Source organism: Anastrepha ludens, chromosome 5 (assembly GCF_028408465.1).
Source record: "Anastrepha ludens isolate Willacy chromosome 5, idAnaLude1.1, whole genome shotgun sequence".
Taxonomy (NCBI): Eukaryota; Metazoa; Arthropoda; class Insecta; order Diptera; family Tephritidae; genus Anastrepha; species Anastrepha ludens.
In genome coordinates this window covers 22,235,383-22,263,367 of record NC_071501.1, presented here as the reverse complement: position 1 = coordinate 22,263,367, position 27,985 = coordinate 22,235,383, and the positions used below count along the sequence as shown (strand labels likewise).

The 27,985-nt window shown below is 36.5% G+C and overlaps 6 protein-coding genes across 7 annotated transcripts; 2 read left to right on the top strand and 4 right to left on the bottom strand.

The window, feature by feature from the left end:
• Nucleotides 1-208: 208 nt before the first annotated feature.
• LOC128864048 (lachesin-like) lies at nucleotides 209-6,138 on the bottom strand. The gene is made up of 7 exons (XM_054103526.1): nucleotides 5,971-6,138; nucleotides 5,496-5,746; nucleotides 3,566-3,682; nucleotides 1,048-1,141; nucleotides 842-969; nucleotides 605-773; nucleotides 209-536 (listed from the first exon to the last, which is right to left on the bottom strand). The coding sequence occupies exons 1-7, from the start codon at nucleotides 6,017-6,019 to the stop codon at nucleotides 433-435; spliced, it is 912 nt and encodes a 303-aa protein (XP_053959501.1). The 5' UTR covers nucleotides 6,020-6,138; the 3' UTR covers nucleotides 209-432.
• Nucleotides 6,139-8,451: 2,313 nt separating this feature from the next.
• LOC128864046 (acylglycerol kinase, mitochondrial) lies at nucleotides 8,452-10,197 on the top strand. Its single transcript, XM_054103524.1, has 3 exons — nucleotides 8,452-8,616; nucleotides 8,793-8,916; nucleotides 8,971-10,197. Exons 1-3 carry the CDS (start codon nucleotides 8,519-8,521, stop codon nucleotides 9,985-9,987), a joined length of 1,239 nt encoding a protein of 412 aa, XP_053959499.1. The 5' UTR covers nucleotides 8,452-8,518; the 3' UTR covers nucleotides 9,988-10,197.
• On the bottom strand, nucleotides 10,019-12,511 carry LOC128864047 (S-adenosylmethionine decarboxylase proenzyme). Its single transcript, XM_054103525.1, has 7 exons — nucleotides 12,286-12,511; nucleotides 11,652-11,738; nucleotides 11,421-11,589; nucleotides 11,094-11,360; nucleotides 10,942-11,034; nucleotides 10,348-10,503; nucleotides 10,019-10,273 (listed from the first exon to the last, which is right to left on the bottom strand). The coding sequence occupies exons 1-7, from the start codon at nucleotides 12,402-12,404 to the stop codon at nucleotides 10,136-10,138; spliced, it is 1,029 nt and encodes a 342-aa protein (XP_053959500.1). The 5' UTR covers nucleotides 12,405-12,511; the 3' UTR covers nucleotides 10,019-10,135.
• Nucleotides 12,512-14,429: 1,918 nt separating this feature from the next.
• LOC128864049 (polyisoprenoid diphosphate/phosphate phosphohydrolase PLPP6) lies at nucleotides 14,430-16,383 on the top strand. Of its 2 annotated transcripts, none has more exons than XM_054103528.1 (2): nucleotides 14,430-14,543; nucleotides 15,015-16,383. In XM_054103528.1, exons 1-2 carry the CDS (start codon nucleotides 14,541-14,543, stop codon nucleotides 15,639-15,641), a joined length of 630 nt encoding a protein of 209 aa, XP_053959503.1. In that variant the 5' UTR covers nucleotides 14,430-14,540; the 3' UTR covers nucleotides 15,642-16,383. The 2 variants fall into 2 exon arrangements, with proteins under 2 accessions (XP_053959503.1, XP_053959502.1); XM_054103527.1 differs by lacking the exon at nucleotides 14,430-14,543 and adding an exon at nucleotides 14,692-14,910.
• A 13-nt stretch (nucleotides 16,384-16,396) lies between these two features.
• Nucleotides 16,397-19,753, bottom strand: LOC128864045 (ribonucleoside-diphosphate reductase large subunit-like). Its single transcript, XM_054103523.1, has 4 exons — nucleotides 19,605-19,753; nucleotides 18,906-18,994; nucleotides 18,661-18,838; nucleotides 16,397-18,603 (listed from the first exon to the last, which is right to left on the bottom strand). Exons 1-4 carry the CDS (start codon nucleotides 19,636-19,638, stop codon nucleotides 16,490-16,492), a joined length of 2,415 nt encoding a protein of 804 aa, XP_053959498.1. The 5' UTR covers nucleotides 19,639-19,753; the 3' UTR covers nucleotides 16,397-16,489.
• A 1,113-nt stretch (nucleotides 19,754-20,866) lies between these two features.
• Nucleotides 20,867-24,191, bottom strand: LOC128864044 (ribonucleoside-diphosphate reductase large subunit). The gene is made up of 4 exons (XM_054103522.1): nucleotides 24,051-24,191; nucleotides 23,443-23,531; nucleotides 23,201-23,378; nucleotides 20,867-23,094 (listed from the first exon to the last, which is right to left on the bottom strand). Exons 1-4 carry the CDS (start codon nucleotides 24,082-24,084, stop codon nucleotides 20,981-20,983), a joined length of 2,415 nt encoding a protein of 804 aa, XP_053959497.1. The 5' UTR covers nucleotides 24,085-24,191; the 3' UTR covers nucleotides 20,867-20,980.
• Between the last annotated feature and the right edge of the window lie 3,794 nt (nucleotides 24,192-27,985).

Genomic DNA, 27,985 nt, shown 5'->3' with positions numbered 1-27,985 from the left:
TATTGCTTAATAAATAAAAACAAAATGGATTTAAAAACATAAAAAATATGGCGATTGAAATTTAAATTAAATAGGTTTAAGTAAAAATATTGCTTAATAAATAAAAAAATTTAATGGATTTAAAAAAAATAAAAAATATGGCCATTGAAATATAGCCCTTTCTAGTTTGCCAGGCCAGTAATGACACAAAGCACACTTCCAAGTGATTCAGAACCGTTTGTAGGGGTTAACTTCAACCTGTTGATTGAATCTTAAAAAAAAAAAAACCAACCCACTTAAATTCGCTTTTGTCTTAATCAGATCAGATAAATTATATTTACATAGAAAATGTTTTTTAATTTACAATGATATTCCATTAAATATCTATAAAATGTTCGAATCTATAACAATGTAAGAAATATTTAATTTTTACGTTATACATACATACAAGATTTAATGTATTATATAGATTATACGACTCACAATTAACACAACAATTAAATTGCTATAATACTTCAATGAATCAGCGGCCCGTTGAACGGCAGCTGGATGATCGCCTTAATTTATATTTAAAAAAATTCTATTTTCATTACATTCTCGATATTTGTATTTACTAATATCTTACCATTTAGAACATGCACGTTTACCGATTTAGAATTCGCATTGGATGGCAAGCAAGAATATCTGCCCGAATCTGAGATTCTCGCCTTTTGTATCAGAAGATATGACGTTGTTATGTCCCCCTTTTCAGTGATGACAGAAACTCCGCCACGTGGTGAATCATAATTAATTTCCTATTTAAATATATTAATAAAATTTATTCAACACCACCACATTTTTTTCGAATAATTCGATTCTTAACCTCGTTGTTATGTGTCCAGTGCACTGTTAAAGGTGGATCTGGCAGGTGTTTAACGATACAAGTTAAATTAACTGTTGATCCCATGTCGATGTACAATTCGGGACCGCCGGGAATAGTTGTTATTGGTTCTGCATATATTTTTACATTATTCATATACATACATATACATATATACTGTGTATGCATGCATGTGGGCATTTACTTACCGACGACAGAGAACACCATTGTATAGCCAACGGGAGGCGTTGTGGAGACTTGACACTCATAAACACCGGAATCTCTGATTTGCGGAAATTTGATCTATAATGGCGGATAATAACGGTGATGTTATGATTCAATTTTATTTTATCTATTAGCACTTATTAAAAACGATATTATTATTATTTTATATATTTTATTCGATTTAAGTAAGCAAAAAATGATTTACGCCCTAACCAGGAATACTAGTCTGCAGTCGGTATTACTCGGGTTTTCCCGAACAAGAGCTGCCGCCACAAAACTAAACCTTTTTAGTACAAAGGAATTCCCCCCTTATATTTCGTCCCTGGAGCCTCGCTATGCGGCTAAGTTGTTCCAAACGCTTCTAATCAGGGCGCAGACACTAAACCTAACCGTTGATTCGAAGTTTATATCCGTGGTATATATAACATATAAATATATATGCGTTAGCCAATGAAGGCTTCTCCCGAACTCGATGCAACAGGTGCAGTCACCTTAGTACCTGCTCATGTATTAAAACTCATAAGGAATGGACTGCACAGTGGGTGGCCGGCCGCATGGCGCTCTCGCCAACAGGTGCCCTCAGCCACCACAGTTTCTACTTAGCGCAATGCGCCGATGCCTTTCCAAAGCACTTAAATTGGAGGCTCCGCAATTCCCTAGAGCTCACCAGAGGAGCATAGCTCTCGGTCTCTCCCATCAGTCATTATCATTGGCCCAGATATTTTTAATATATGCCACGCATGTGAAGGTATCCAGCCCGATACTAATCACCTCATTACATGCTCCCTTAAATCCATTTATCTCACACCGCTTTCCCTCTGATGCCACTCTGAAGAACCAACCAGTTTCCTGGGCCAACTATTAGATGAGATAGTCGACGATGACCGATGGCATTATTGTATTCGGTCGGCGTTTCTGAACTGTTACAACTGCAACAATTATTCTACATCGTGCAAGCCTACCTAGAATGTCACTGATACAATGGGGCTTGTATTATTGTATCAAGCGTTGCCAGTGACTTCTGGCTGAGTTAGCAACATAGGGCTCATCATAGCAGACAACTGCGGGTCACCGAGATAACTCCCAAACATGTCAGAAATCATCACTTTAAACATCCGACAACCAGTGGGCGGCATCTTGGCTACAGTTGAGAGAATATAGAAGGTTACCTCTCGTTCGGCTCTCAGTGAATTTGGCAAAATCAGTCACTGAACTTAAGTAATTGTAGAATTTAGTTTACATGCTGTATTTTATCATTCTTATATTTTGACAGACGTTGAAGAGTATTCAAAGACAGATTATAACCACTTTCCCTAACTCTCGTCTCATGAATGCGGAAGAAAAGCTTCGTTATGCTGCGTTACGCGGTTTTATGCTCTAGCTTTTGTAGCGGTTTACATTCCTGCCTATCCAGACTTTATCTCGACATATATCCCACGTGGCTGACATCCTTTCTTTACTTGCCGCTCCAAACCAAGTCATCTACATTTCATTCCCGTCACCGACACCGTCCGAATGGTTAATTTATAGTTCCCAGGGTAATATGCATGAAATCGGCGACGACGATTGATGGAGAACCTTTAAAACTCACGTCGCTCGAAATATTCTCAAATGGATAACAATATGTATGAGAATCCATTCAGCCCATACTATGAAAGTAATTGCTGAATTATCTGTGCCCGTGAGAAATTATATCAGGTAAAAACCAACTGTTGTCTTATTCATAACGGAACAATGGCTTTTAAAAGTGTTGGCCATCGTTTCTTGCCACTGTCGATTCAGTTGCTCTTAAATTTACGTTACGGCGACTACTCTGCCTACCTCGGAGTTTAAAGTATCCAATTTCCTCAAGGATAGTAGATAGCCAGGTTTGTCCAAACTGCTATGGTAAAAAACAAAATTGTGTGGGCAACTTCGGCTGCCACGTCACCGGGTACTCGGCTGCCGAATTTCGCCCGCTCATTTCACACGTATTCACACACTTTTCAAATCAGTCGTTGTTCAGACGACACCGAAGCAACATGAGCGTAGGCTGTATATCACCCACACAATCTCAGCTTTTTTGTAAATAAAACGCTGTCATGATCCCGGTGATGTGAGCCAATCAGCTGATTCTTTCATATTCGCCGAGAGCCGGTTAACGGTCTGATCTTGGCCACACCTTCTGAATTATTTTCCCTATGCATATTCCTTATTTCGCTCTCAACCAAATTTTGTAAGTCAATTGGTGTAACTAATTATAAGAACCCCAACTGCAGACACTGTAAAATACACCATCGCAAAACGCAGTGACCCTACCAGACTTCCATCCTGTATAGCAGTACCTACTGGATAGCAGACGTCAATAGCTTTCACCGACATGGCTTAATGCCCCTCACGTTTACCATTAGCCAACTCTGTGAATGGAATACGTTGTCTACTCTTCTTCAGTCCTTCATATAATGGACATAAAAGGGATATGTTCCCAGATGATTGTTATTATTATGATAAAAATATTCTTACCTGCAGTGACCAGTCTCCAGTTAGCTTGTTGTATATGGAAGTAAACCTTTGGTCGGATGTATAGGTGCTTTCACCCACAGTCAGTAGATGTAAGTCCCTATGTCTGATCCACGAGACCTGAAATGAAAATAGTTTTTATTACATTCCTCCATGCAAAACTGCGACAGAATAATATTTATCTTAAATTAAAAATAATAATAATAATAATAATAATCTAATTGGTTTTGAGTTAGCGAAGCTACCCGAGTTTATAACCGCTCAAAGACTGTCACTTCAGTAGCATTCTTTAAACAATTAGCGAGGACAACAACTGGTCCCCATATTCTTCAAAAGTGTTAAGTTTTTAATGGTAGAGGTTTGAAATTGCCGGCTGCTTGACGACAACAACTAGCAAAAGTGAGATGCAATAGCTTGATCAGAATTGAGAAATACCTTGACCAGCAGTAAGATATAAAATGTGGTTTAAAAGATTGGATCTAGAGCTGGATAAGGACAACAGAAATGGTCTCCCATCATCAAGCAAACAGTTAGCGCACTAGCTTCTCGACTCAAACGTCACTGTTGACATTTATAGTTTTGAAATATTGAAGGACTTTGTTTATTTTGAAGCCAGCCTTAAGACCAATAATAATTTCAGTCTTGAAACCCAACGAAGGAGCTGTCTTGCCAAATAATGCCACTCCGGACTAAGTAGCCGGTGGAAGAAATAAAATCTCCACTGAACGATCAAAAACAGCACTTCAAATAGATGAACACTGATTACATCTGATGAGGTCGTCCTTGGAGTGTTATAGAGATAGATTCTGCGAAGGACTTTTGAATCTCTGCGCATGAGCTTTCGATGAATACCACAGACGATCGAGAACCTTGATAATTATATATCTAGGCAATGCGCACAACTCCAGCATAAAAAGTATTCAATGCGGTACATGCTGAGGAACTCGTTTGATTTGCAAAGGTCAATTACTGAGACGAATTTGGCTTCACCTCGAATGCAGAAATAGCTGGCACGTTTTGTAGGTTTCGGTCAAAATCGTGTATAGCAAATACAGGGGCAATCAAGAAAGCGAAGACGTATCTAGGCCAAGCTAGAAGGCCGTCGTAGCCGAATAAGTTGGTACGTGACTACCATTCGGAAGTGCGTAGGTGCGAATCTCCATGCTTGAGCATCAAATAATAGAAAAAGCTTTTTCTAATACTGGTTGCCCCTCGGTAGGCAACGGCAAACCGCCGAGTGTATTCTCCTCATTAAACAAATAATTTGCCTTTCAGACTAGACTTAAAACTATAGGTCCCTACATTTTGTGGAACAACACCAAGACGCACACCGCAAATAGGAAGAGGCGCTCGGCCAAACACCTAACAGAAGTGCACGCGCCAATTATTATTTTTTTTTTTTATCTAGCCCAAGCTTCTCCTCCAATTTAGTGTGTGCACTTTTAAGTTGTTTCGTACAAAGCAAACGAAGAGACTAGCAGTTTTCTGGCATCTGAGACCGGTAGACACTTTTTGTGAAAAGATCGCGGCCAAGTTCTATTGATGTTATGCCACGCACAAACACACTCGACTACGGCGGCAGAGTGGCCCGTAAAATACACAACTTATTTTGTAAATTTTATACTTTCTCACAACAGTCGGTTTTACGCTACCGGTACCGGTCAAGGAAACGTCACTTCAGCAACATTCCACAAAAATGTATGTGAAATATTTTATTCCGCTACAACAACGTAAAATTGCAAAAAAATAATTGTTTGGCAAACTTCTTTAGTCAATATACCAAGAAGGGGGAGTTGGGGAGGAATAGAAAATTCAACTATCTTTTTTTAGTGTCCCTTCCTGCTTTTCAAAACCATTAATCTTCAATGCATTCACGAGCAATTCACCATCCATTTGGCTCAATGCCCATCCGATGGCAATTATTAATACTCACTGTTTTGTTTCCAAGGTTCTTAATACGGCAATTTAAATGCGCCGTTTTACCCACCAATGATGTTACATTTTTAGTAGCTGACGTATCAAAATAGGGCCCTCTATTAAGCGGTCTATTTCCTTTCAAATATGTTTCTTCCATTGTTTCAAACGTTTCCTCGACCCCCCTTGATTTTTGCATCAATTCCGACCCGTTGGTTTGTTGGCTCTGATCAATATACACATATTGGCAGTCGATTATTCTGTGAAAAACTATGTGGCAGAAAAATAACGGTATTAATTTAAAGTAGGTAAAGGTTTTTTTTTGATTATAAATACAGATAAAGCAAATTTCGCATCAATCAGGGGAAAGATTCGTTATGTTTTTCTTTTTTTTTTTTGTGAAATCGGAAATCTGCGCTTGAGTGCTTGTTTTGAGTCCATATTTTTGATGGGAAATTAAATATACGCCATGTATTACACTTTATGCTACTCACATATAAAAATTATGGCTAATCCACAAATTGCTTTTAAGTTGCGAAACATTTTAGTTTTATGTTGCAAGTATGAAACTATTTAAGTTGCTTCAGGTCGCAAGACATACTTTTGCTTTTAACACAACAGAAACTTTTACTATAAAATGCACATAATACTTCCTTGACATAGACAAGAGCCTGGTAATGGCACATGCGCATTAAGTGTGACGTTTTCACTTGTATATTTTTCATACCTGTACCAAGAGGTTGTTTTTTTTTTTTGTTATTAGATAAAAAATAATACCAAATTATTGAATAAAAATTTAAAAACGGCGTATGTGCATTAATTTTGTTTTTAATTCAAATCTTTTAATTGATGAAATACCAAATTTAAAATATATATGCTCTCATCTAAGGGTTAAGTGTCGTGCTAAGTGAAAAGTCTTGCCACTTTTTTCCAATACCATATAAATGATAGCGCAGTATTATTCCCATAGTTTAGTTTAGTGCATGTCCTCAGCTTAAATAGTACTTTGTTGATTATCATCTAACCAATTTTTTTAATAAATTTTCCATGAAAGCTGAACTTGACATTAGCAATCAGCAACACCCACGCTTCTCCACTACTTTCAATGGAAAAAATATGTTTTTTTATGACGAGCTTTTTCATAGCAATTCTTTCTTAAGTCGATTTAGGTGTTAATTGCTTTTGACCACAGATATTATAGCACACGCGTCTTTAGAATATATCTGTTCACTTTTGATAAAACAACTTAAGTCGACTTAGCACTTTTTTTCTGGATTACGAATGCACCGTTGAAATAAGGCAATTTACTTACGAATTACTTAAGGGGACCGTCCAGATCATGCGCTAAAAAAAGCTATTTTTAGGAATTATTTTTGAGTATGTAATGAAAGATACAGATATAGATATTGTTAGATATAATAAATAAAGTCTTAAATTATGTAAACAAAAATTTTTTATTCATTTTATTGCATTTTAATGTACAAAATGGTGGCCGCGGCTTAAAATCGAAGTGCAAAATGGTACCAAGCAGATCTCGGGAGCGGCTAGTCTGAAACAAAAAAATCAAAATGGGTTAGATTCAGTATAACAAATACTAGTTAATCCACCTATAAAAATCAATATTTATCGAAAAATATCAAAATGGCGGTCAAAAATTGAAAAAAAAATCACTTTGTTTTCGCTGTTTTTTAAATAAACAATTAGTAACAATGCAAAATTTTAATATTTTATAGATAGACTACCTCGTTTAGTATGTGTAGATTATGTGGTTTAAATTTCAAAAGAATCAGTCTAACAGTTTTTGTAAACTCCTTGGTACCGTTTTTAAAACGTTGTTTTGAGAAAAACGCGTTTAAAGTTTTTTTTAATATAAAAAGCGCTTCTAGGTAGTGATGTTCAGATAAGAAAAAAATATATTTACACTGCTTTGTACTCTCTGAAATTTAAACACAAGATTTCTACATACATATACTTTTGAAAAAAAAAAATTGATTTTTTGAAAGGGCTAAACTAGACGGTCCCCATAAACGCGAGTATTTTTCATTCGGAAATTTTTGCGATCCTGCAGGCATGCAAAATGTTTAAGGAGCATGGGGACCGTGGGATTGAAGGAGATATTAACATTTTTCCTGTAGCCAAGCCGCGGGCAAAGCTCTGACGACGCTATGGTGTCAAGTTAGTCAACTCCTGTAAAGAGGAGATCAAGTCTCTTGGGTGTGCAGGTAATATTTCCCTGATCTGGGCTCCAGGACATAGAAACATAGAAGCAAATAAAATTACTGATGAGCTTGCCAGGAAGGGCACCGCCTGGGCCTGAGAGACCTCATACGCGGCCTTCGGCATACCCATGACTGTTGTTAAAGGGAAATTGCGCAACTTATTTATCAGGAAAGCGCAGAAAAGATGGATATCCATTTCTTCATGTGCTACTTCGAAACCCCTGTGGCCCCATTACAATATATGGAGGATTCAGAAACTCCTGGCACCTCATCGGAATTCATTTCCCAAATTCGTATTGTGTTTACCGGTCATTGGGCACACACACGGAAAAGCTAAGTTTACCATTTAACCCACATTGCAGAAGCTGTGGAGATCTTTCAGGGAAGGAGACTGTTGAGAATTTTCTCTGTAAATGTCCGGATTTGGCAGCTAGACGATTAAAATCACTGGGTGCTCCTTTCTTTGACAGCCTAGGGCAGTGCGCGAACCTAAGCCCCGTCAATTTTCTCCATTGCATCAACAGCTCTGGTTGGCTGCAGATAACTGACTATTGGAGGGGAGAGAAACCTTTAGTGCTACTTTGAGAGTGCCCGAGTGGTTCTGCAACCATTTCACCTACCTACCTAGACAGCAAATTACGTGTCGTGCGAAAATGACATAATATTTCTTAAAGTTGAAAATTTGTTTTTCAATTATTGTCTACCATCGAAAATCTATAGTGCTCTTCGACACAACTCACCCTGTACTTAGCAGCTACTTGACATTTCAGCAAAGTTTTTATGATTGTAGCAAGTGTGCTTGCGATAGTAGTGCGGAAATAAAATGGTTAGCTTAACAACCTTACGAAATCACTGGAAGAAATCGTTGTTTGCAGCTGGCGTTGCAGGCTACGGACTCTATTATGCAAAAACAAGCTTTGAGTAAGTTGCTTTTAATTAAAAAGTGTTTGCAATTCCAATATTATGGTGTAATCAGAGGATATGCGGTTTACAAATTGTTGCCAGATATCTCAAAGTGCAATTTAAGATTTGTAAACAACTGATTTTTTACGGTCTTGCATAAGTTATAAAACACATTTTATTTTTAATATTTGCAGTATATCACAGCATATGAAAAATGTATGCACGGAAACTATAGCTCAAGGGAAAGTTTGTGACAAGCCCAAGCATATTTTGGTTGTTTTAAATCCTGCAGCTAACAAAAGAAAGGCAGAGAAAATGGTAAAATTTGACGCGAATCTTTTTTCGCTTGATTTAAATTTAAATTGTTTACAGTTTAAGGATTACTGCGAGCCCATTCTACATCTATCTGGTTACAGCGTGGATATCATTAAAACGACGGAAGAGGGACATATCAAGACATGGCTGAACGATATGACTGTGCGTCCACATGCGATTGTAGTTGCAGGTGGCGATGGTACGGCATCTGAAGTAGTTACCGGCTTATTGCGGCGAAAGGAAGGCAAGTGCCCAATTGTATTACTGCCATTGGGTCGGAAAAGCACAAGCGCGTTGAAATATCTCGACTTTAAACCGGAAAACAAACTCGGGCGTGTGAAATCGTTAACCGCAGCCTTAATGCCTTTGCTGCAAGAGAAAGTAAAGAACGAAAGTGTTATGAAAGTAGATTTCGTTAATGATCCAACAGATAATGTGGTCCCTTCCAAAGACTCTAACACCATTTATGGATTGACTGACTTTTCGTGGGGTCTATTAAGAGATCTTGAGAGCATTACAGATAAATATTGGTACTTCGGACCGCTGAGGCAGTATGCAGCTACGTTATTAAATGCATTCTCAAGTAAATTAAACTGGAATCTCTCCACAAATTTCATTTACACACCGCCTTGTGCTGGCTGTCGCAATTGCCAGCCGAATGAGAATACATCTTACGTAAAAAAGTTTTTGCCCAGAATATATACAGTTCCGCACAATAATGCGGTTAACGCGAACTCTTATAAATTGAATGAAGACTGCGATACGAAAATTGAAGGGCATACAAATGCTAATCAACTTAATATAACTTGTAAGCAAAATAGTGACTCAATTACAGAACTTGAAACCAAAATTATCGATACACTCACGCCTGGTATCGAATTCGTTAAAAAAGTAAATAAAGTAATTGAAAAAGAGCTGGAACCCAACAGCTTAATTAAAAGTCGAACAATAAATCTACTACCTGCACTTAAGGATGCAGCTGACGCGCATTACTCGGTCGATGGCGAGGAATATCGTGTTAAACCGTTACGCATCGAAGTTGTTCCAAATGCTATTCAAGTATTTTGCAATTAAAACATTTTTAACTGAAATATGTGTATGTATATATTTTTCGTTCTATTCTGATTTTTGGCTTTGGTTTTTATTCTACAAATTTAACAGAAATAAGTTTACTGAAGTCATGTGTTAAAAACATTTGAGATTTCTATGCGTCTCAACAATCTCAAGCACATTGACGATATTGTGCGAATAATAAATTGTAGAGCGGGAAACTGCAGTACTGCATGTCTGAGCGTTTCCAACTGGTCGTCTCTGTATATTCGAGCTCTAACTCCTTTATAGTTGCGTAAGCAGGCGATGACTGGAAATGGGCAAGTGTGAAAAGATTAAATGTAAGCAGCTATTGAAATTAATGAATATATTAATGTTGACTACCTTATTTGCAAAAATTGTTACAACGAACTTTCCCGGCTTGAAAGTTTTGATCACCCGGTTTATGAGTTCCGCATAATTATTCATTGAAACATTGCTTTCAAAACTGACGTAGGAAAAATTGCTTTCAGGTGTTATATGAATGGTCATATATTCGCCCTAAAAAACAAAGAAACAGAAACAAATATAAATATTAATCAAGTTGTAATTTTATGATTAATATTTCTAAGCTTCTTTAATTGTTACGAATAGTAAAAATGTGGTATGCTATAATATAAATAGGTACTTAGCTATGTAGCAAGGCGGGCGCCGTAGCCGAATGGGTTGGTGCGCCACTACCATTCGGAATCCAGAGAGAACGTTTTTCTAAAAGCGGGCGCCCCTCGGCAGACAATGGGAAACCTTCGAGCGTATTTCTGCCGTGAAAAGCTCCTGAAAAAATATCTGCCATTCGAAGTCGGCTTACAACTGTAGGTCCCTCCATTTATGGAATAACATCAAGACGCACACCACAAATAGGAGGAGGAGCTCGGCCAAACACCCAAAAGGGGTGTACGCGCCAATTATACATACATACAAATAGCAACACTTTCTTACCTTTGCGCCAATTCCATTCATTGAATATCCGCATGGATCGAAAAGAAAATCATCTATTTCCATTTCCGGAAGCAGTTTATCTATGCCTGTAGCCTGGTAATATGATTAAGATATGTATTTATTACACTCGCGTTGAAACTGACTTCACAAACCTTGGTCACTTCGGCACCGGTTGAGAATTTTTCTTTGGAAAACTTGCCCATAACATCATTATCTAGATTTTGCATCAAAATTTCAATAGTTTGGTCCGGCTCTGAATTATCCAATTTGGGTGGTCTGCTCACTTCTTTCTTATATTTGCTGAATGTGTACAAATACCAACATTCTCTATTGATTGATCCCAAACAGTAGGATCTGCCTTCTTCAAAGAGAGTATCAAGGTACTCGACTTCCTCACAGAATCCACGATGGGGGAATGACTGCAATGGGTGTGCGTGTGTTAGGTGTAATAATAAAAAAATTGAATTAAAAATACATACTTGAAGTTCTGGCCTCGAGAAATTTTTTCTTGAATAAAACAAGTCGGTTATTTCTGTGAAGCCATACTGTGGCACAAGTTCCAGTAACGGCTTTAGGCTTTTAAGTAACGTTGTGGAGCCACAGGTCTTTAGAATCCATCGCTTTTTGGACACAAACATGCTACTTTCACTACAATTACAAGAAAGTTAGTTACACAAATTACATAGGATTTTCATTTTCTAGTTATACACCTTAGCACGTAAGCATCGATGGCATCATTTTTGGAAAAACTTATGATTTCACATTTAACGACTTGCAGTAAAGTTTCCCAATTAGATCTGAAAATATAGAATAGTTCCTATACTAGCAAAATATGTAAAGATAATTTGATAACAATCTTCTACAACATTACTTACAATTCAAAAGTTCAACTATTAAGGGTCATATGAATGTGATAAGAATTTGTTTATGAAAGAATATAATTGATAAGAGCATTACAAAGTATATGAAAAAGGCGTGTTAAATAAAACCAGTGCATAAAGCCAGCGTTTAAGCTACGTTCTGCGACCTCTACTAATTTTACTCTCACTCACTATCGTCACCACTCAACACACAATGGAACATTATGCATACATATGTATACACGTGAGTTTAAAATCATACATACATATACATATATGCAAGTTTGAAAATTGAAAGCATGATCCACGGAACCGGAACGACCCGGGTTTGCATCCGGCCAGGCTTGTTGCTCCAGAAAACATACATACTGGAGTTTATTTAGTTTTTAAATTATCTTATTTAACACTCGGTTTATTTATCGCGAAAACATCACGTTTTATATTCATAGAACAAAATGTTATCCGTAAGGGAGACAAATCTTACCTCGGTATCTTCCTCAAGTCACATTCGTCGCTATCACCGTCTTCGAACCAAATTTCCAATAATTTCTCTACACCTTCGAAGAAATGTACGGATGGCTCTGCTATTGTTCCATTCAACATTTTGCCGAATTGATATATGTTGGTGCACGTCCGAAGCAAAAATTTGCCGCACACAATTCAACAAAATTAAGGGTAATACAAAAACATCTGTAAAAACACAAAAGCGATTGTGAAAGTTGCCATATCGTATTAAAAATCAACGTAACAAATTAAAAATCAATAGTAGTGTTCTCGTACGCGTAGTTTGTACCAATTGTTAATACGCATGTTGGAAGAAATACGGTTACGACAAACATCGTGTATAATGTATAAAAAGAAACGAACGAATATCTGATTGTGATAAAATTCCTACCAAGGCGAATCTATTAAGCTGGTATTTCTTGTGACGTGATTTTTTATTTTATTTCGACTTGATGGGTGTAATGTCAAATTGAAATTCAGGTTTGTAGCACTAATTCCATCAGAATGGTTAAAGACAATACATGGAGATGTTTGTAGTTGTATAAGTAATACCACCCTGACAGATTCACCTTGATTCGTACCATGAATTTTCGCTTTTTTGTCTGTTTTATTGCATATGGAACAAAACTTCTGAAAAGTACTCAATTAAGTGCCTTAAATTAATAAAATGTGTTCAATTCAATGTATGTGTAATTAAGTATTCAATAAATAATGTAAAACCTCTTCCTTCTGTAAAATTGAGTACAGCTTTCGTGAAAATTGTTATGCATATAAGACATTTGCGCATTCAATACAAATTAACAAATAATTTAAAACATGATTTATATAGTAAATTGATTGAATCAACAAAACTGGAAAACTATTACAGTGATTTTCAGTTCAATTAAAAATCCAATAATTTCAAATAAAATAAATTTTACTTGTACGCGTTTTTTTTTTTTTCAATTATATTTCGACGAAGAATGCCATCATTGGTGAAGTGAGGTTTGATAAACCATTGATTGTAGTCTTAAGTCAAGCGGGTGAGCGTGTACATGAATAGTAAAGCGATTAGAGTTGAAAATAAAGCACGCTAACGTGTTGCCATTAATTTGTGACTTTTATTTCACAATCAAGTGGGCGAACTTAGAGGAATTATTGTGAGAAGTTACTATTTATTTGGATAAAACGTACCACATTAGTAACAATAATATGTTATTCAACACCGCTACATATAAGTTTTGCAATCACTTGGTCACCCTGTGCATTATACATTTATTTAATAGTTGCAATAGGGGTGACAAGCTATCGATACTTCCAGACGATTTTTGGCGCACTATCGATTGTTTCCATAATCGTTTTCTGCCGATAGTGCGTATATATATGTATATCGGTAGTCGGTATTGTGATATGGTATTGATATTATGGATAGTTTACCACATATCTACTTCGCTAGCGAGAATATTTGCATGTTTATAGTATTTGGGAGGTCCATCCATACTACAATCTCAATTAAAAAATAAGTTCGGGTGTTTTTTAGCTGCATGAGAACTGTCGATATCGATAACTAAGTTTGACAGCTGAGAATGTCAAAATGTGTTGGCATTTTTAATCTAAGGTTTGCCTTGCCCTTTGCTCCCTCTCGGAACCATAAGAACTCATCATGAATCGTTCAATGCCAGAAGAACGCTTCAAAATGTTTGAAATTTACTTTGAAAAATTAAATTAAAACAAATGGATCGCTATGTTAATGCGTCGTCGTTCTCAACTTGTTGGCCTTTGTCCTACCGCCGCGTGGAAAATTTCACGTAAGAACCTTGGCTTACGTGCCTTGTGGCTTGTGAAAGAATTGAATCCGAATGACCATCGTTTCCGCCGCAGTTTTGTTATTTGGGCTCATTAGATTTTTTATTATTATTAATAATATCGTAGCCGTGGTGGTCATATGCTGGATATCATATTCAAAAAAATAAATGCCATGACATTATCTACAAGATTATTAAAAAAAATTAATTCCGACAATATTTCTGTTTTGTATGTAATTTTAAGCTCTTAAAACACACCCGATACATAGGTATGGAATACCGTCGCCCGTCGTGTACTCGTACAGCTGATAGTCAGCACCATCGATAAATGCAATAGTTATGTTCCATCGACAGTTAGCCCTATACATTTGCAGCTTTGTGCTCTGTCGTATTTGCAACAATAAAATATTATAGAAGTACGTGTAGCAGAATAAGTGCAATAAAATAAATAATGGTTGGTTTCTTATTTAAATGGAATAATTTATACTTGTTATTGGTTTTTTGCAATCGCTTTGCAGAAAAGAAAATTTTCCATTGTGATAAAACTATTTTCAGCAACTTTGAATGCGTACATATGTAGATACAAATGCAAATATTTGTTGTATGATTACTGCTCTTCCTATGAACGACATCAAAAATCACACTACAAAGGAGGAGCTCGAACAAACAACCAATAAAGGCTATCAGCAACAACTATTTACATATGCATTTATGTTGTTTATTCTAAATTATTGAGCCAAACCCAAATTAATAATTTATTCCCAACAAGATAGATGGCCTTCTCTAATGTAGAATTGTCTATCCTGGACCTTAACTTACTGGTAGCAATCGAATAAAAATCTCAATTTTTTTATTTTTCCAAACACTTGAATTGTTCAACCAACGAATGTAAAAAGTTATTAAAAAAATTGTTGCAATTTTCCAGGGGACATCACAACGTTCGGGTCTTGCCGAAGTGGTCTTAAAGCAAGATGTTATATGGACAAAGAAGTTGGTCACATTTGTCTTCCAGCACATTCCATTCGCGAAACTACGCTTGCACTGCAAGTGTTTGGAGATCTCGTGCAATGGCATCGCTTGGTTGGCCGGGCTGTTGGCTTTCATTTGGATAGCGGACAGCAAATCACTCTATCAAATGCAGTTAAATCTACTATTTGGTCTAATATTTGATATCGTCGTAATTGCAGTGCTAAAAGCGATCTTTCGTCGAAGACGACCATCAGCATGTTCAGATATGCTCACCTTAGGACCTGACAAGTTCAGTTTTCCTTCGGGTCATGCATCCAGATCGGCCTTCGTATTAATTTTTTTCACCGTGCTGAACCCTGTCTCAAAAATATTATGGATGCCCATCCTTTCGTGGACGATAAGTGTGTGTTTCTCAAGAGTCTTACTCAGCCGTCATTACATATTGGATGTTGTTGGTGGCATGGCGATTGGTATTGTTGAAGCACTTTTCATAGGTATTTTATGGATAAGTGAAAGTACTGCGTCGTATTTTATTACCTATTTAACCGAGGACTATTTGCCTGGAGGAGAGGCAGATATTTAGATGTTTGTAAAAAGGATTAAAATTGCATTATATTCGTTAAAGTTGGAAATTAGTTAAGAAAATGGTAAGAGGAGCCAAAAACGTCTAAAAACCTGTTCAAAGTAAAAGAAAAAAAAAAAAAATCATTAACGAAACTTGCGCAGCTGACTCATTAATGTGTAAAACAAATAAGACACCACATTTTTGTGATAAATTTGCTAACACCTAAGATTTTTTATTACTAGTAAATATAAAACAAATCGAAAAACGGAGAGGCTTTTCTTTTAGTGACTGTGGAATTTCGAATGTATGTACCAAGGCGAATCTATTCATGAATGTGCCTTGGTATATACTTTTATTAATCATGCGACAACTAAAAATTCCAAGCCTATCCAATCCGTTACTGGCCGACACATTAGCAGCTGAACAAACATATACAAATTATTTTATTTCTTATATTTATTCTTTTATTAATTATATATGATAGAATTTAAATGAAGAAGCCTTTGTTTAGTATATGAATCAATAAGAAATCCCATTGACTATTCTAAAATTCCATTTAGGTCTTTGAAAATCCAAACGAAAATGGTAAAATAGTTTAGAAGCGCTTTGTACCCAACTGAGGGTGATTGTCGTTTTTTTTTTTCTTAGACTTTTCACCACCAGTTTCAAAAGCAATGTGTTGCAAATTTATAAGAAACCGCCCAAGTTCCTAAATTTCAATCAAACGTCAAAATAAACAAAGTCGTTAAGTTTGGTTTTAATAATTTACACTTAACATTAAAACTTTATTTATGAACTTGTAATACATTGAATACGAGAAAAAAAAACATACAAAAATTATTTTAAAATATACATAAAGGCCAATCTTATGATCCACAAGACATGCAAGCATCTTTATTTTCGAGCGAACAAACCATATCTGCCAAATTTTTACTATGGTTGGGTAATGCAGCTTCTTGTATTGGCGATTTAGCTTTTACCTCGCCATTTGTCTCTTTGCGACTTCTGTCAACTGTAAATTGTATAGCGTTTGCAGCAGGCTTTGTACGTAGATAATACATTCCGGTTTTGAGTCCCGCTTTCCACCCATAAAAATGTATGGAAGTAAGTTTACCATAGTTTGGATCTGCAACATGAATGTTGAAAGATTGACTTTGATCAATGAACGCACCACGATCTGCTGCCATTTTAATTGTGTTCTTCACAGATATCTCCCAAACAGTTTTGTAAAGATCGCGTATGTTTTGTGGTATGGAATCAATGTTTTGTATAGAACCGCGGTGAATAATGATTTGGTTTTTCATGTCATCATCCCATAGGCCCAGCTCTGTAAGATCGCGAATCAAATGATGATTAACAACTTGGAATTCTCCGGAAAGCACACGACGCGTATAGATATTTGTAGTGTAAGGTTCAAATGACTCATTATTACCCATAATTTGGGCTGTAGATGCGGTTGGCATAGGTGCAAGCAACAGAGAGTTCCTAACACCATGCTGTTTGATTTTCTCTTTCAACTCGGCCCAATTCCACAGTTCTGTTGGTTTCTTGTTCCACATATCATATTGAAGAATTCCCTTACTAACTGGTGAACCTTCATACGTTTCATATGGACCATATTTTTCCGCCAACTCACAACTAGCTTCCAAAGCGCCGTAGTAAATTGTTTCGAAAATTTGTTGATTCAATAAGAATGATTGCTCGCTTTCGTATGGAAAACGCATAAGAATAAGAGCATCTGCGAAACCTTGTACGCCAATGCCAATGGGGCGATGTCTGAAATTTGATTTTTTTGCCTCTGGCAACGGATAGTGATTTATATCTATAATTTTGTTTAGATTCCGTGTAACGGTTTTAGTGACGTCTTTAAGTCGTTGGAAATCGTACGTTTTTTCAGGCGTAACAAACATATTAAGCGCAATCGATGCTAAGTTGCATACTGCCACTTCATCCGGCGCGGAATATTCAACAATTTCGGTGCATAGGTTGCTACATTTGATAGTTCCAATATTCTGCTGATTACTTTTTCTATTGCAAGCATCTTTATACAACATATATGGTGTGCCAGTTTCCACCTGCGATTCAATGATGGCGAACCAAAGACTCTGAGCTTTCACTTTTTTATTAGCACGTCCTTCCTGTTCATATTTCTCATATAATTTCTCGAATTCTTCGCCCCAAACTTCGTGTAAGCCGGGACATTTGTGAGGACACATCAATGACCAGTCTTCGTCAGCTTCAACACGTTTCATAAATAAATCAGGTATCCACAAAGCATAAAATAAATCTCTAGCTCTATTCTCTTCTTTGCCTGTATTTTTCTTTAAATCCAAAAACTCAAAAATATCTGCATGCCAAGGTTCTAAATAAATGGCCAGAGCTCCAGGTCGCTTGCCTCCACCTTGATTTACATGACGTGCTATATTATTATATACCGCCAACATGGGCACCAAACCATTTGAGGTGCCATTTGTGCCAGCTATTCCAGTCCCCTTTGCGCGTATGCAATGGACATTAAGACCAAGGCCGCCAGCTGACTTGGAAATTAGTGCACATTGGTGGGCAGTGGTGTAAATACCATCAATCGAATCTCCAACCATAGTCAATAGAAAGCACGATGATAATTGTTGCTGCCTAGTGGCAGAAGCAAAAAGTGTCGGTGAAGCATGTGTAAAATAGCGTTCGGAAAGAAAATTGTATGTTTCAATTGCAGCATCAATATCTTCGCCATGAATACCTATGGAAACACGCATTAACATATGTTGTGGTCTTTCAACAATTTTCCCGTTCAACTTAAGCAGATAGGAACGCTCCAGCGTTTTAAAACCAAAATAATTATAACTGAAATCACGGTCATATATTATAGCGGAATTCAATCGATCTGCATTTTCCTTTACAACATTGTAATGAAAGTCCGATATGATCGGCGTAGCTAAGCCAGTTTCGGCGCTCACATATGTGTATAGATCAGTTATGACATCTAAACGGAAAAAAATCTATGCTCATTAACTAAAGTGTTTGTAAATTCAACACTTACCAGAGAACACTTTCTTAGTTTTTTTATGCAAATTTGAAATGGCAATACGAGCAGCCAAAGTTGCGTAGTCTGAATGTTGAGTTGTAAGACTTGCGGCAATCTCGGCTGCCAAGTTGTCGATTTCTTGTGTGGTGACGCCACAATACAAGCCATTTACGACCGTATGTGCGATGGCGACCTGTAACAGCAGTTAAAAAGGGCATGAGCGCTCTCTAAATTAAGATAAATTGTATGTATGAATTTACCGGATCAACGAAATCCATATTGAGTCCGTAGCAGAGCTTTTGCACACGTGCGGCGATTTTATCAAAATCCATATCCTCCTTAAGCCCATCTGTTAAGGAAAATTTCACGAATTTTATTTACTACCTCATTTACATATGAGGGTTTTGGTAAAATATTAGTTTTATATTGGTGTCTCAAAACTACCCGGTTTAATAAAACTTCAAAAGGCATGATATTTAAGGCTTTGCAAAAAAGTAAATGAGAAACATTCTCTTATTTCTAGAATAATGGACTAATATTTATTCTTCTAAATATGGGCAGGCCTTGTCATTCTACATATCAGGCATAATCTACATATATCTTAGAAGTATAAATGCATGTTCCGAGTCGAGTCTACCGTATCTGAACTATCCAATTATTAGTCGCCCAATATCCGTTACTACAACTTTAATAACTAATAACAATTTCAGTAATAATTTGTAAATATTTTAATAACTTGTAACAATTTTAATAACTAATAACAATTTTAAAAATACTAATATAAAAACGACACTAATGTTTTTATCAAATGCAAATCAGTCCATGTAATCAATCTATGTATGTTTGTATGTATGTAATCCAATGTAATACAATTATTGCAGTTATCCCGAATCTTTAATTTTACTTTTAGTTGGGTTATCATATTTACCTTCTATATATTGATATTCTGTAAAACTTACCTCTTTTTATTACATATAATTTAGGTGACTTCATTTCGGGAAATAATTAACAGCTAAACAACCGATAACGGCAAATCAGTAAAATGAGGAAAATTTCTTAGAAGAATGTCTCTTAAACGCGCCAAAAACCAAGTTTGAAGTTTGATATGTTGCGAAAGAAGAAACAGATAACGTAAATTCAATGAATTCAATGAATTTACGTTCTCTGGAAGAAACAGAACAGGGAGTATCACAAATGATAAAATAAAGTAATTGCACTTTGCGAAGCATAGATAATTTTCGCATCTAGTCATATATGATGGGCGCAATCTTGTTTCTATCATTCTTGGGTGCGAAGTACTTCCGATTGTAAATTATAATCATTTAAGAATAATTGAGAATTTAATCAACAGAATTAAGAGCGAGGAGGTCACTTGTTGTTCTTATGACTACAAAAAACTGACACCGAAGTGCAGTTATTGATTTTAACTTTACTTCGTTGATACTCTCAAACATTCATTTGAATCAGGGAAAACTGAAAACGCTTAGTTTCTCTACTGGTGATTGGTATTGTTGAAGCACTTTTTATAGGTATGTTATGGATAAGTGAAAATACTGCTTAATATTTTATTACCTATTTAACCGATTACTATTCTCCTGGTGGAGAGGAGTAGTATTAGATGTTTGTAAAAAGGATTAAAATTGCATTATATCCGATAAAGTTTGGAATTAGTTAAGAAAATGGTAAGGGTAGCCAAAAAAAGTTCACAAACGAGACTTGCGCAGCTGACTCATTCATGTGTTAAACAAATAAGACGACACATTTTTGTGATAAACTTGGTAACACCTAACATTTTTCATTACTAGTAAATATAAAATAAATTGAAAAAATTGGATATTTTTCTTTTACTATCAGTTGTACTTTGTAAGCACGCGTGATTTAATTTTCCAACATATCAAATCAAATTATTAGTTGCAAATTACTAATTCTATACTTATTTTCCTGATATAGAATTTGCTGTCATAAGGGGCAATCTGCAACTCGTTGAAAGTGATGAAAAGTTCGCACTACACCATTTATATTCTGCACGTTCATTGTTATATCTCACGTAAATTCTCCTTATATGCACATATTTTTCTTTTAATATTACGCTCGTGTCAATCTCAGTGTAGAAAACTTTTCACCGCCAGTTCTAATTTAAGGCAAGGCATTGTATAGCATTAGTCCCAAAGTCTATAAGAAACCGCCCAAGTCAAAAGTCAAATTAAAACAAAGTCGTTAATTTTGGTTTTAATAATTTACACTTAACATTAAAATTTTATTTACGAACTTGTAATACATTGAATACGAGAAAAAACATACAAAAATTATTTTAAAATATATATAAAAGCCAATCTTATGACCCACAAGACATGCAAGCATCTTTATTTTCGAGCGAACAAACCATATCTGCCAAATTTCTACTATGGTTGGGTGATGCAGCTTCTTGTATTGGCGATTTAGCTTTTACCTCGCCATTTGTCTCTTTGCGACTTCTGTCAACTGTAAATTGTATAGCGTTTGCAGCAGGCTTTGTACGTAGATAATACATTCCGGTTTTGAGTCCCGCTTTCCACCCATAAAAATGTATGGAAGTAAGTTTACCATAGTTTGGATCTGCAACATGAATGTTGAAAGATTGACTTTGATCAATGAACGCACCACGATCTGCTGCCATTTTAATTGTGTTCTTCACAGATATCTCCCAAACAGTTTTGTAAAGATCGCGTATGTTTTGTGGTATGGAATCAATGTTTTGTATAGAACCGCGGTGAATAATGATTTGGTTTTTCATGTCATCATCCCATAGGCCCAGCTCTGTAAGATCGCGAATCAAATGATGATTAACAACTTGGAATTCTCCGGAAAGCACACGACGCGTATAGATATTTGTAGTGTAAGGTTCAAATGACTCATTGTTACCCATAATTTGGGCTGTAGATGCGGTTGGCATAGGTGCAAGCAACAGAGAGTTCCTAACACCATGCTGTTTGATTTTCTCTTTCAACTCGGCCCAATTCCACAGTTCTGTTGGTTTCTTGTTCCACATATCATATTGAAGAATTCCCTTACTAACTGGTGAACCTTCATACGTTTCGTATGGACCATATTTTTCCGCCAACTCACAACTAGCTTCCAAAGCGCCGTAGTAAATTGTTTCGAAAATTTGTTGATTCAATAAGAATGCTTGCTCGCTTTCGTATGGAAAACGCATAAGAATAAGGGCATCTGCGAAACCTTGAACGCCAATGCCAATGGGGCGATGTCTGAAATTTGATTTTTTTGCTTCTGGCAATGGATAGTGATTTATATCTATAATTTTGTTTAGATTCCGTGTAACGGTTTTAGTGACGTCTTTAAGTCGTTGGAAATCGTACGTTTTTTCAGGCGTAACAAACATATTAAGCGCAATCGATGCTAAGTTGCACACTGCCACTTCATCCGGCGCGGAATATTCAACAATTTCGGTGCATAGGTTACTACATTTGATAGTTCCAATATTCTGCTGATTACTTTTTCTATTGCACGCATCTTTATACAACATATATGGTGTGCCAGTTTCCACCTGCGATTCAATGATAGCGAACCAAAGACTCTGAGCTTTCACTTTTTTATTAGCACGTCCTTCCTGTTCATATTTCTCATATAATTTCTCGAATTCTTCGCCCCAAACTTCGTGTAAGCCGGGACATTTGTGAGGACACATCAATGACCAGTCTTCGTCAGCTTCAACACGTTTCATAAATAAATCAGGTATCCACAAAGCATAAAATAAATCTCTAGCTCTGTTCTCTTCTTTGCCTGTATTTTTCTTTAAATCCAAAAACTCAAAAATATCTGCATGCCAAGGTTCTAAATAAATGGCAAAAGCTCCAGGTCGCTTGCCACCACCTTGATCTACATAACGTGCTATATTATTAAATACCCTCAACATGGGCACCAAACCATTTGAGGTGCCATTTGTGCCAGCTATTCCAGTCCCCTTTGCGCGTATGCAATGGACATTAAGACCAATGCCGCCAGCGGACTTGGAGATTAATGCACATTGGTGGGCAGAGTTGAAAATACCATCAATCGAATCTCCAACCATAGTCAATAGGAAACACGATGATAATTGTGGCTGTCTAGTAGCAGAAGCAAAAAGTGTGGGTGAAGCATGTGTAAAATAGCGTTCGGAAAGAAAATTGTATGTTTCAATTGCAGCATCAATATCTTCGCCATGAATACCTATGGAAACACGCATTAACATATGCTGCGGTCTTTCAACAATTTTCCCGTTCAACTTAAGCAGATAGGAACGCTCCAGCGTTTTAAAACCAAAATAATTATAACTGAAATCACGGTCATATATTATAGCGGAATTCAATCGATCTGCATTTTCCTTTACAACATTATAATGAAAGTCCGATATGATCGGCGTAGCTAAGCCAGTTTCGGCGCTCACATACGTGTATAGATCAGTTATGACATCTAATGGGATATAGAATTATACAAAGCAGTAGTAGGGAGGCGTAAAAATCGTTAAAAAAAAAATCTGTGCTCATTAAACTAAAATGTTTGTAATTTCAACACTTACCAGAGAACACTTTCTTAGTTTCTTTATGCAAATTTGAAATGGCAATACGAGCAGCCAAAGTTGCGTAGTCTGCATGTTGAGTTGTAAGACTTGCGGCAATTTCGGCTGCCAAGTTGTCAAGTTCTTGTGTGGTAACGCCACAATACAAGCCATTTATGACCTTAAGTGTGATGGCGACCTTTAACGGCAATTAAAAGACATGAGAATTTTCTAATGAAGATAAATTGTATGTATGAATTTACCGGATCAACGAAATCCATGTTGAGTCCATAGCAGAGCTTTTGCACACGTGAGGTGATTTTATCAAAATGTATATCTTCCTTCCGTCCATCTGTTAAGGAAAATTTTACGAATTTTATTTTTAAAGATAAACTTCATGATATTTAAGGCTTTGCAAAATCGTAAATGGGAGACATTCTTTTATTTCTAGAACAATGGGAGTAATATTCATTCTGCTCAATATGGGCAGCTCTATGGGATTCTACATATTATATTAGACGTAATCAATAACTTCCGAGGTATAGAAGCACGTTCCCAGTCGAGTATAAGTTACCGTACCAATAACCGTTACTACAGAGGTTTTTCCGACAATCTATTCCGATTTTTTTGCTGCCAACACAAACATAAGCGCAAGCGTGTATTTCACAACATCCAGCCAAAACTGATATAGCACCGTGCATGAAACCATGGACAATTTTAATAATAATATTAATATAAAAACGACACTGATGCTTTTATCACATCAATCCATATAATATGCCGACATAAAAATATCCTAATTAGCCAGTTACACGCTTTTACATTCATTTGGGTAATGATATATTGTATATTACAATTCCGTAAAACTTACCTCTTTTTATTACATATAATTTAGGCGACTTCATTGCGGAGAAAAATTAGCAGCTAACCACTATTAAGAAAACCACTAAAATGTGGAAAATTTCTTAGCAGAATGTCGCTTAAACGCGCCAAAAACCAAGTTTGAAGTTTCTTATGTTGCGAATTTGCAAAGAATCATTTAAGAAACAGAACAGGGGGTGTCAAGAATGACAAAATAAAGAGATTGCGCTTTGTGAAGAGCTTTCGATTATAAGTTGTGATAACTTAAGAATAATTTGGATTTTGATACAAAAACGAAAATCCAAAAAATTAAGAACGACTTAATGACTACAAAAAACTAGCACCGAAGTGAAGTTATTGATTTCACCTTATTTCTGATATCTGCCAAAAACGATCCAACCGAACAATGTCTTTTGCAATGTTTGTAGAGGGCTCCTAACCGTTTTTGGTCAACTACAAGAGCTTAGAAAAATGTTTCTGTTCCAACAAGGAGTTCAATGCGACGTGGTTTGAAAAACTCTTCGTCTGCCAAAGTTGTGTTGCGTGGAAGGCTCTATGTCGAAGTATCGATATCAGCATTTGGTTGGTAGACGATGTGTTTTGCAATGCCGAATCGTAGTGACAGTTTAAAGTTCGCTGTCCGTAACTTGACGGTTGTAGTTGCACGTGCCTTGGTATTTGTCAATGAGTTTCGTGACGTCTTTTGCGGCTGACACGAAATTTTTTGCGAAATCGTCCGTGATTAAATTCACTTACGAGCATGAGTCAATCAAACCCCTGCCGAGTTTGTAGGAACCTGTTGCGTCTCTGACCAAAACGACTGCCTTTGTAAGTATCACTTGCTCGCTTTCCGAAGTATTCATATGCGAATGTGTTACTGCTTGTGAAGAATGCGCATCGGTATACGTCTGAAGTCTATTAGTAGAATTTGCCAAACTCGTGGAGTGGAATACGAGGTCAGAGACGAGTTACATGATGTAGCATCGTGTGATGACCTTTTTTTTGCAAGTGCGACAGCGCAGTTTTGACGGACACTAAGTTATCCTAAGCCCATTGCTTAGACAATTGATACACAAGTCAAAACTTTTCGTTGGGTCGAAGCGCTGATTTGAGATCATCTCCTTAAATAGATGGCAACCAGTAAGTTTATGCTTGGAGTTGGGGGACAACACCGCTCGATTTCATTACAGTAGTTTATGATTATTGATAATGGAGATAATCGTCGAGATTATGCTTGCCAGATTCTGACTTGCGTTTGACTATCGAATCAAATTTTCAATGACGTCTAAAACCTGAGAACATTTAGATCAAGTTGGAAATTGAATTTGTAGTTAAGTGATTCATTCCATGCATTGCCAGTCTGATTGTTGTTGTTGTTGCCCATGACGATGTAGATAAACATGACTTTCGCAATTTCAGAACTTGTACCCAGTGATTCCTACGTACTAAAAAGCATGATGATGAATCACAGCATTTCGAAGTTTGCTGGTTTTTGCAAATATGAGACTAGATGAGGAATCGTTGCTGTACTTCCAGATCTTCAAAGGTTTTCTTTTTCTTGATTGGTACGATAGTCGCGTACGCGAGTTGAACAAAGCGCGCCAGACGTTTCTTTCTCGTTGTAACCGGCGCCAGTTGGACATACCAAGTGAAGCAAAGTACTTCTCCACCTGATATTTCTAACTCAAAGGAGGCCCTCCTCTGCTACCACCAACAGGTACCGCATCGAATACTTTTAGAGCTGGAGCGTTTGTATCCATTCGGACAACACGATTCAGCCAACGAAGCCGCTGGATTTTTATTTGCTGCGCTATGTCTATGTCCGCCGTAAAGCTCATACAGCTCATTGTTCCATCGCCTACGACACTCAACGTCCTCAAAGTGGTTCAAAAATCTTCCACAGAATCTTTCTCTAAACACTACAAGGGACGCCTCATCGGATATTGTCATCGTATAAGCTTCTTCTTCATGATGAGAGCCTTATAGATTGTTAGTTTCGTTCGTCGAGAGAGAATTTTACTACTTGCCTACTTAGTCCAAAGTAGCACTTATTGGCAAAAGATTCTCCGTTCTCTCAAATAACATTTTGTCTTACATTCTGAGTGGATATTTGAGTGTTTTAATATTCGTTGTAAATGCCATTAGGGTGGTCCAACAGTTCGAATATGAGAGTGTTTAGTTAGTAGAGAACTGGCATTGTTTTTCATTTCCACTAGTCATCAACAGGTTAGGAATCTGAAATTACCTTCCGCATTCTACATATTCTGCCTTTTTTATTTTTTATTTTTTCAAATTGAAATGAATTCAATGTTTGCATATTTACTTTAATATAACGATGTATTTAGATGAGCCGAACCAAATTTGTTTGGACCGCTATCGACCCAATGTTTAAAATTTAACATTCTTGAATACAATTTATATTTCGTGATTGAAATTAAAAAAAATTTTCATTTTATCTTATTTCGCTGCCTGATATTGCATACATTTTTTTTGTTTAATTCGCGTGAAGATCGTTTTCTGGGTGTTAGGCCGAGCTGCCCCTCTATGTTCAATTACCTTTCATTTGAAATACCATATACTTTGTTTTCGGCTGTACTTAAAAAACAAACCTTCACGGAACCAACTCCCGCTACGCTATAAACACTGTTATATTATTAAAAATAATTTAAGAAAATAAATTTTTATTTCTAAACAGTAAAATAAACTGATGTCAAAATTAAACATATACATAAAATATACAGTAGGGAGCAAAAGTGTTTCCATAGTTAACATTATCAACTTTGTGGGCCAATAAAATGCAAACGAATGAAGCAAATCAAAAAACCTTTTTGTTGTAATAATATGTCTTTAAACCTCAACAAATTGCCGTATATGATAAAAACAAAACAGAATCAGTAAAATAGTCAAACAAAAAAAACCAAAACAACTCCCATGTGTACAATTTTGCACTTTCCGTTATTCTTACTTTTGTTTGATTTCTTAATTCTCTTTTCAGTAATAGACATGCAGTTTTACCATTATATGTTTTGTTTGTTCATTCTTCGCTTATATGATCCAGAAAATCACTGTTTCTTATTATTCGAAACAGATTTGTTGATTTTAGCAATTAGTCTATAAAGTACCGCGAAAAAATGAAGAAGCTTTCGTCTGATGTCGAAAATAGTATTATTAGCCTAACTGAAAGTGGCTGTTCGACTCGTGCTATTGCAGATCAGCTTAAGATTTCCCATTCAGCGGTGCCCAAGGACCAAAAAAGACGACATGTTGCACCCAAAAATATTATTAAAGGCCGTAAACGCCTCTTAAAAGACTCTGACGCCAGACTAATGATGTCGAAAATGAGATCTGATAAGTTCCTAACACCAAAGAAGGCATCTATGGACATAGGAAAAGACGTAAGTCGGTGGACAGCTAGAAGAGCACTGGCTAAGATTGGATATGTGGCAAGTGTGAAAAAAAAATAAACCAGCTCTATCCGAGAAGAATGTCAAGGCTCGATTGAAATTTGCCCGGGAACACAGAAACTGGACTCTAGATGACTGGAAACGTGTTATCTGGTCAGATGAATCCAAGTTCAACCGCTTTCAGTCGGATGGCAAGCAATACTATTGGCATAGGCCAGGCGACAAACTTCAAAAACACCATGTGAAGCAAAGCGTCAAGCATGGATGAGGCAATGTCAAAGTTTGGGGATGATTTACTTGGTGGCACATTGGACCATTACAAAAAATTGATGGTATAATGTTAAAAGAAGACTACCTCAATATTTTGCAAACTAATCAAATATTCTGGACAAGTGTGCATATCCCGAAGAGGAAATTACTTTTCAACAAGATGGGGACGCGAAGCACACTGCCAAAATTGTCCGCGAATGGTTAAAAAGCCAACATTTTAAGTTGATGGAATGGTCAGTTCAAAGTCCCGACCTCAATCCGATTGAGAACC